The sequence below is a fragment of the Populus euphratica genome, unplaced genomic scaffold (genome assembly GCF_000495115.2).
Source record: "Populus euphratica unplaced genomic scaffold, PopEup_1.0 scaffold11.1, whole genome shotgun sequence".
NCBI classification, from domain to species: Eukaryota; Viridiplantae; Streptophyta; class Magnoliopsida; order Malpighiales; family Salicaceae; genus Populus; species Populus euphratica.
In genome coordinates this window covers 673685-681075 of record NW_011499878.1, presented here as the reverse complement: position 1 = coordinate 681075, position 7391 = coordinate 673685, and the positions used below count along the sequence as shown (strand labels likewise).

General features: G+C 40.7%; 2 protein-coding genes across 4 annotated transcripts; one reads left to right on the top strand and one right to left on the bottom strand.

Annotated features, from left to right (window-relative positions):
• Positions 1-889: 889 nt before the first annotated feature.
• On the top strand, positions 890-3281 carry LOC105128760 (proteasome subunit alpha type-1-B-like). Of its 3 annotated transcripts, none has more exons than XM_011030566.1 (3): positions 890-1407; positions 2594-2986; positions 3038-3281. In XM_011030566.1, exons 1-3 carry the CDS (start codon positions 1057-1059, stop codon positions 3077-3079), a joined length of 786 nt encoding a protein of 261 aa, XP_011028868.1. In that variant the 5' UTR covers positions 890-1056; the 3' UTR covers positions 3080-3281. The 3 variants fall into 3 exon arrangements, with proteins under 3 accessions (XP_011028868.1, XP_011028867.1, XP_011028865.1); XM_011030565.1 differs by having other exon boundaries at positions 2594-3004; XM_011030563.1 differs by having other exon boundaries at positions 891-1407; positions 2594-3281.
• Positions 3282-3899: 618 nt separating this feature from the next.
• On the bottom strand, positions 3900-7078 carry LOC105128759 (adenosine kinase 2-like). The gene is made up of 8 exons (XM_011030562.1): positions 6855-7078; positions 6170-6433; positions 5995-6066; positions 5826-5864; positions 5431-5538; positions 5051-5148; positions 4808-4919; positions 3900-4467 (listed from the first exon to the last, which is right to left on the bottom strand). The coding sequence occupies exons 1-8, from the start codon at positions 7017-7019 to the stop codon at positions 4219-4221; spliced, it is 1107 nt and encodes a 368-aa protein (XP_011028864.1). The 5' UTR covers positions 7020-7078; the 3' UTR covers positions 3900-4218.
• Positions 7079-7391: the final 313 nt, after the last annotated feature.

Sequence of the window (7391 nt, the reverse complement as noted above, 5' to 3'; positions counted from 1 at the left end):
TTATATACCCTTGATCCTCCCCATTTCTAACCAATGTGGGACTTTGGTCGCATACCCAACAATCCTTCCCTTGAATAAAGGACCACCGAGCCTCTCCTCAAACGATCATTTATCCATCCACTCTCTGCCAACCAGGATTTTTCATCCTCTACTTCTCTCTACTTCATCGTGTTGGGGTCAAGACACGTCCATGAAGCATCCGGAGAGCACTACCTGACTTGAGAGTTTTTTTGCTCTTTTCTAGGTCAACTCCTCTTCACCGTGTTGAGATCAGGACACGTCCATGAAGCATCCGGAGCACACCGCCTATCCAATAGAGCTGATCCATGGATCACATCGTGATTTAATTAGGGCCCACCACCTTTTGTCCGGCATTCCGAGGATTCATCCATCATGGCTAACTCTGGGGCATGGCTCTGATACCACTTGTAAGGATTACGGACACCACCTATCTCCACATTAGTATGATATTGTCCACTTTGGGCCTAAGTTCTCATGGATTTGCTCTTGGGTTATACCCAAAAGGCCTCATACCAATGGAGATATTTGTCCATCCTTATATACCCTTAATCTTCTCCATTTCTAACCAATGTGGGACTTTGGTCGCATACCCAACAATATTTTTATTCATTATATTGATCTGATTCGATTTCATCACGATGGAATTCATCCCATTAAATTTAGAGGTGAAATATTTATCATCTCTTATGGGATTTAGGGCCCAGGCAATTCATCTTGGATTGAAGAAATAAGCTGGTTGCGGATCTGGCCAGCCCCATCGGCCCATTTTCCATATAGCCCAGTCGTTCTTATACTCACACTGGACTCATACTGGGCCTCCAATTCCAGATATCCACCTTTTCGTTTCAGGGTCAAAACCTCGAGCTCATCAGAACGCGGCAAGAAACCTGCCTCGATTCATCGACTCAGCTCACCCTCAACTCATTGCTTGCTGACTTGTCCGAAAGAAAAAAGAACCCTCCTATATACTCTCACACCAAGAAAACTAGACATCATCACATCAAATCGAAGATAAGAGAGTGAAAGCTTGAAAAAATGTTCAGGAATCAATACGACACGGACGTTACCACATGGAGTCCTGCGGGTCGATTGTTCCAGGTAGAGTACGCGATGGAGGCAGTGAAGCAAGGTTCGGCGGCGATTGGACTCCGATCTAAGTCTCACGTGGTTCTCGCATGCGTTAACAAAGCTAACTCCGAACTCTCCTCTCACCAGAAGAAGATTTTTAAAGTCGATGACCATATCGGTGTCGCCATCGCTGGACTCACCGCTGACGGCCGTGTTTTGTCTCGGTACATGCGAACTGAATGCATTAATTACAGTTTCAATTACGAGTCTCCGCTTCCTGTTGGTCGCCTCGTCGTTCAGCTTGCGGATAAGGCTCAGGTTTGTTTGCTTATTTTTAGAAGGCCTAACTTTCTTTGTAGGTTTTGCTTGATTTTTCAGATCGCGGGGTTTAGGGTTTTGGTGATGTGTTATTTGAGTGAATAATTGTTGATTTTAGAACCGAATTTCGGGGGGGAAAGGTTGGGTTTTTTTTTATTTGTGAATTATAAATGCAAGCTACTTTCACCAGTACAATAGCGAGCTGAATGTACCTTTGTGTTGGTAAAGGAGTAATTTGGTCAGCAATTAGTGTTAAGTACGAAAATTAGGTCTCTTTAATCTCTCTATTTTAGTCTTTTTTATCTTTCCCTTGATGGATTTGTATTGGGTTCTTTGTTGAATGTTCAAGATCATGTGCTTTTTAAGGATTAAAATCCCCCAATGCTGATGGTGGATGTAAGTATAATCTACCAGCACTGAACCTTTGCAACCGCTTTCTACTCAAGGGTGACATAACTGAGCTTTGATGTCGTGGATTTTCCCTTAACATATCTGAGTTATAGGTTCAACTTAATTGACATCTTCTCCACCATTCTTCACATGTCAGTCAATACACAACACAAATTTATGCCTTTGATTTTCGTAACATACTCTTTGAAACATTGAAATCTTGGAATTCAGGTTGAGTTTCAACTTGTGAAACTATCCACCTTTTTTTCCCGATTAACCAAGGATATTTTATTTGCTCACCAAGCTTAATGAGCTTGGAGAAGTCAATACTTGTGAAACCATCCTTGTAGAAGCTTATCTTCAAAAAAGTGATGGTAAGATTAAAATAATATGCATATTTTACTTCTTAATAATGCTACAGTTTTTAATTAAAAAAAATAATGACTGTACCATAATAGTTGATGTTTTAGTTGATCTGACATTGTGGTGGAGTTAATTATAATTCTAGTTCTATATCTGCCACACGAGGTCAACAGATAAATCTCAATTATATAAAGGATTGATGATTGCTTGATTATTCACTTAATTGTAACTGGGAAATCTTTTGGCTGTCTTTGCATTGTTGATTTAATTTTTATCTCCAGAATGCAACATGGTCAAAGCAAGAGTATTGTAGCTTCACTGGGTAGCTTTTTTTATCGTTACTGTGTTTGAATCATAAAGTATGTACCGTATTTCCATGCTATTCTGCTAGGGCTCTACTCATCTGTAGCTGCAATACATATTTGAATGGCAGGTCTGTACCCAACGTTCATGGAAACGACCTTACGGTGTTGGTCTGCTAGTAGGTGGCACAGATGAATCTGGAGCTCACCTCTATTACAATTGCCCCAGTGGGAACTACTTTGAATACCAGGCCTTTGCAATAGGATCGCGCTCACAAGCTGCAAAGACATACTTGGAACGCAGATTTGAAAATTTTATGGACTCTTCAAGGGATGATCTGATCAAGGACGCTCTCATTGCAGTTAGGGAAACCTTGCAAGGAGAAACACTAAAGAGTTCCATCTGCACGGTTGCTGTGGTAGGAGTTGACGAGGCATTCCATATACTGGATCAGGAAACTGTCCAACAGTTGATTAATGGATTTGAGATTGTCAGAGAGACGGAGGCTGGTGCTGCTGAGGAGGGCGGTGCTGCTGAGGAGGGGGCTGCTGAGGAGGGTGCTGCTGCTGAACAGGGTGCTGCTGCTGATCAGGATGCGGCTCCAATGGACATATGATGCAAGAAACAAGCGGCTTCTCTTTCCTAGTCTGAGATGTTTTCTAGCTTGTGTATTCTGAATTTATTCAAAAATGAAAGGCGATCTGGAAGAAATCTTTTTGTTGGATTCTCGTTTCCCTTGCTATTTAACTTCGCATCACTTGCGCAACATATGTTATGCTAGCCTTTGGCGTGCTTATCATTTATGAATTATGATCTCATACTCGGTCTCCCTCTCCCTCTCCGTGTTTAACGTTGAATAGAACAGGTCATCGATGGAGTCTCTTGAAGTTGATGCACGAGGGCTCGGGGCTAATCTACGAGTGATTTTGGGAAGATGGGATTGTTACGGGCCTTTCTGTGGCCCATTTTATGTTGAAAAGTTTTGGGCTTAGTTCCTCTTGTGACCTAAAAACCTGTATCCTTGGTTTTCCGGTGTTTTTCCCCTTGAAATTTAAAAGCATGCTCAAAGATCTGTTTGGCAACCAAAATGCTTTTGTTCCTTCTTTTAAACAGTCCCCAACCTCTCATCTCACTTCACAACATTAGGTCAAATCAATATTTACTTGATCAAATAAGAATATCGATCCCTCGGTCTTCAAGGACTCGATAATAGAGAGGCTGTGCGCTGTGCAGCATTCGCTTAGCAGTGCTGCAGACTGTAGCCGAGCTTGCACATCTGCACAGGCAAGCAATGGCTTGTCGATGACTCTAAACACACCCGTGATAGATTTATTTCGAGAAGCTGTGTTATAAACGAATAAAATAAAATAAAAGGGGGTGCAATCAAGAGCTTTTGAACCAGAGAGGCTAACAAAATATTTAGTTGAAGGCATAGAAACTAGATAATAATTTACTCCAGGAAATACATGTACAAGTATTCGCCCAGTGCCAGGTCCAAGTCATTGTTAAATATACCACCAACAAAGAGGAAAAGAAACCTTATGAGTCAAGTTTATCTGAACTAACATTTTATTGAACTTAGAAGCATGCTTAGTGTTGTGTTACCCATGGAGGAATGGTTCGTCTTGGAATCATAAAATTAGCCCAAACGGAAACTAAAGCTGCCTCCGTCCTTTTAAAGGGTGGGAAATTACAGTACTTGACGAGGGGGTAAAGAGAAGAAAAAAAAGAATCAATCCTATGATAGGTGTGACATCAATTGCGAATATCAGGAAGATGGAGGTCCTTGATCTGCATCTGCTTATACATCCACTGCCAATTCTCTGGGGTAACCTCACCCCCGAGCGAGCGGATGACAGACCCACCACTACAGGCACCGACTTGGCAGCATTCCTCCAATGACAGGCCTTTGATCAATCCATATAAAAACCCACCTGCAAAGAGGTCTCCTGCTCCAGTGGCATCAGTAGCCTTTGCTTCCCCGATGGCTGGAACTCGAACTATCTGATATGTTGAGAAATTTTAATAAAATGCCAGGAGTCAGAAGAGACTTCAAAGCGGCAGTGCAAAATAAAAAAAGGGGCTGATGTGGAAGCTGAGAACAGCATCCATAATATTTATAGCTAATTGTTCCTTCTATTGCACAAAAGGGGACATGTATTCGAGGGTGTGCAGAAGCGGCAATGTTCCACTAATATTTTTAATGTCCATAAAGGCAGAACCCAACAATTTAAGAGAAGGCACCGGACCACAGCTGCAATTTTTTGAGCAATTGGGAAAACTTCTTCATAGAGCTAAGCTTTTGGTGAGCAGAAAACGCCTATGTCAACAACTAGAAACTGACCTCTTTTCCATGCCTTGCAATGCAACCATCAGCACCTAAAGTCACAACAGCCCAGTTGCAATGTTTGGCCAAGAATTCTGCAGCAGCCTCAGGGTCAGTAGTCTGGTCGCCCCTGCAGCCATATTAAGGAAATCAGTAACCACTACCAGGAAACATTAGGGCAATTCCAGTATGCAAAAGTGAAGCTCTACAATTAAGTAACCTCGGCATACCAAGTGAAGAACATGACCAAACAACGGTTACCTCAACAACTCCATTGCTTCATCCTCGTTAGCAAAGCAGAGGTCTATGTCCCCTGACTCCAGTAACTGTAGAAGAGGTGATCTAAAGTTTCGAACCATCTAGCAAGAAGCAAGCAATTTAATAGAGGCCACACCATAAAGTATTTGGTTGAATTAGTATCAAAGCAGACTGATGTCAAATGGAAATGGCATACTTTACGCTCACAAATAAAATACATGATAATACTCAAACGCATTTGTTGCAAGGAAATAAAAACATATTGTTTATGAACACTTCATTCTCCCAAAAGGATGGCCACTTATAATTTGGATGCTAAAATTATTTGGAAACCAAAATTAACCATTCCCTTAATAGAATCTAAAATTGGTAAAAAAATATACCTCGAAACTCGCCAAATCCAAAGAGACAAAAAGACCCTCTTGCTTTGCAGTCCGGATAGCTGCTTGAATAACTTCCAAATTGAATATTGCATATCTCAGAACCAACCACTATAATAAAGATATATTAGAAACATCCCACGTAAAGTAAGTGACAATATACTTCAAAAGCAACCATATGAAATAACAAAGTAGTATGAATCCTTCCTGGTTAGGAGAAAGCAAATATATGCAAAAAAAAAGCCTTCAAATAAACAACTGTTTAAATATTTTATATTGAAGTCCAACTTGACCACCTTGGAAAAATAAAAATGATAAGGAAAAACAAAAACGAGAAGAAAACAAAGGTGATGGTTCGAATCGATCAACGAACTAAATAATAGTGAAAGATGCCTAACCTTGGAACCTTTAAAATCCTCCTTGGTCAATTCATCAGCCTGAAAAGGAACAAAATACAAAGTTGGAAAAAGCCTCATCTAGATAAGAAAGCTAGGTCAACCCTCCAAATCGATAACAACCCAAAACTTAAATAAACTAGACACGCAAAAGATCCAAAGGATAATGCACCTGAACTTTGACAGCACTAGAGAGACAGGGTCGCATAGTACGATTACCTAACTCATCAACCATGCAAACACACTGCCACAAGATAGTTTACAGACAAAATTTAGCTTTCAGGAATTGAATCACCCCAGCAAAAGCACTAAAAAAATCCCAATAAAAATTAAAAAATCAAGATCACCTGAGCTGTATGTCCCTGCTTCATCCTCAATCTTGAAAGATTCACTCCATTAAAACTCATATTACTCACAAATAACTTCCCCTGCTCATCATCCCCACATGCCCCAATAATCCCACAAGAAACTCCAAAGCCTGCACTCAGTCCTCTGATAGTATTCGCTACACTGCCACCCGCCATCGTCTTCATCGGAGATAGCTCATCCGGCGAAGCAAGCTTATGCGCCTTCACCTCTTTTAATATATGCTCAAGGTCTTCAATTGCAACCTACATAACCCAGAACACAAATTATTAAATCCCCTTTCATCATACGACCAACAAAAACATCACTGTCCCTTTTTCACCAATATTGCCATTGTTAGTGTAATAAAACAGAAGTTCTACTTCAAGTAGGAAGGAAACTACTAAAAAAAATCACTCATTGAGTCAACTAAACCAGTACATGTGTTTAATGTCTATAAATAACATAGACCCGAAAGGAAAAAAAGACAAAAATCAGACACGAAATATATCAAAAGCCTCTAAGGGTATGGACACAAAGCAAGAAAAGAAACGATCTTTTTTGTAAAAAAAGTAGTGAACTATACATTAAACAAGCAAAACAAGCCAAAATTAAGACATACCCAAGAAAGAAACAAGAAGCCAAAATCAAGTAAAAACGTTAGGAGATTGAAAAAAGAGAGAGTACAGGCATTGAGCCGCCACGGTCACCGGGGATTTGGTCGAGCAAAGACCAATCAACATGTGCCACGTGGTCGACAAGAGCTGCTGGCTGGAGACCAAGTACGAGAGGGTGAGTAGCAACAGTAACAGTTGCAATCTCTCCATTACCGGGCAAGGCTGCAGCTCCCATTTGGCGAGGGTTGTTTATGAACAGCTCACACACCCTCGGCCTATGCTCTCTAACCTTTGCCTCTTTTCTTCGTATTTATAGATGCCCGGGAGAACACGATTTGCTTCCGGACTGACTTTACTCCAGAAGGTTTGTCTTTTTCCCAAACTGCCCCTGGCTTCTACTACTTTTAAAAGGATATATCTGGTCCCTGTAATATTGACATTTTCTTACTATGGACTCTCCACTTTATTTTATTTTTTTGGTCCGTGTACTCATAAAAATGTCTTAGTGTGGTTCCTCCATAAAATCTCCACTCATATTACCGCTAGATTTGACACGTGTCCTGAAATAAAAGAGACAAGTGCCCTTTTTTACATGAAGGGAATCAAT

Excerpts from the sequence above, each read along its gene's own strand:
- LOC105128760 (XM_011030563.1), top strand. The coding sequence starts at position 1,057 with ATGTTCAGGAATCAATACGACACGGACGTTACCACATGGAGTCCTGCG. Across the intron at positions 1,408-2,593 it reads AGCTTGCGGATAAGGCTCAG|GTCTGTACCCAACGTTCATG; the intron begins GTTTGTTTGCTT and ends TTTGAATGGCAG.
- LOC105128759 (XM_011030562.1), bottom strand. The coding sequence starts at position 7,019 with ATGGGAGCTGCAGCCTTGCCCGGTAATGGAGAGATTGCAACTGTTACT. Across the intron at positions 6,434-6,854 it reads ACCGTGGCGGCTCAATGCCT|GTTGCAATTGAAGACCTTGA; the intron begins GTACTCTCTCTT and ends TGGGTTATGTAG. Across the intron at positions 5,149-5,430 it reads TGGATTTGGCGAGTTTCGAG|ATGGTTCGAAACTTTAGATC; the intron begins GTATATTTTTTT and ends GCTTCTTGCTAG.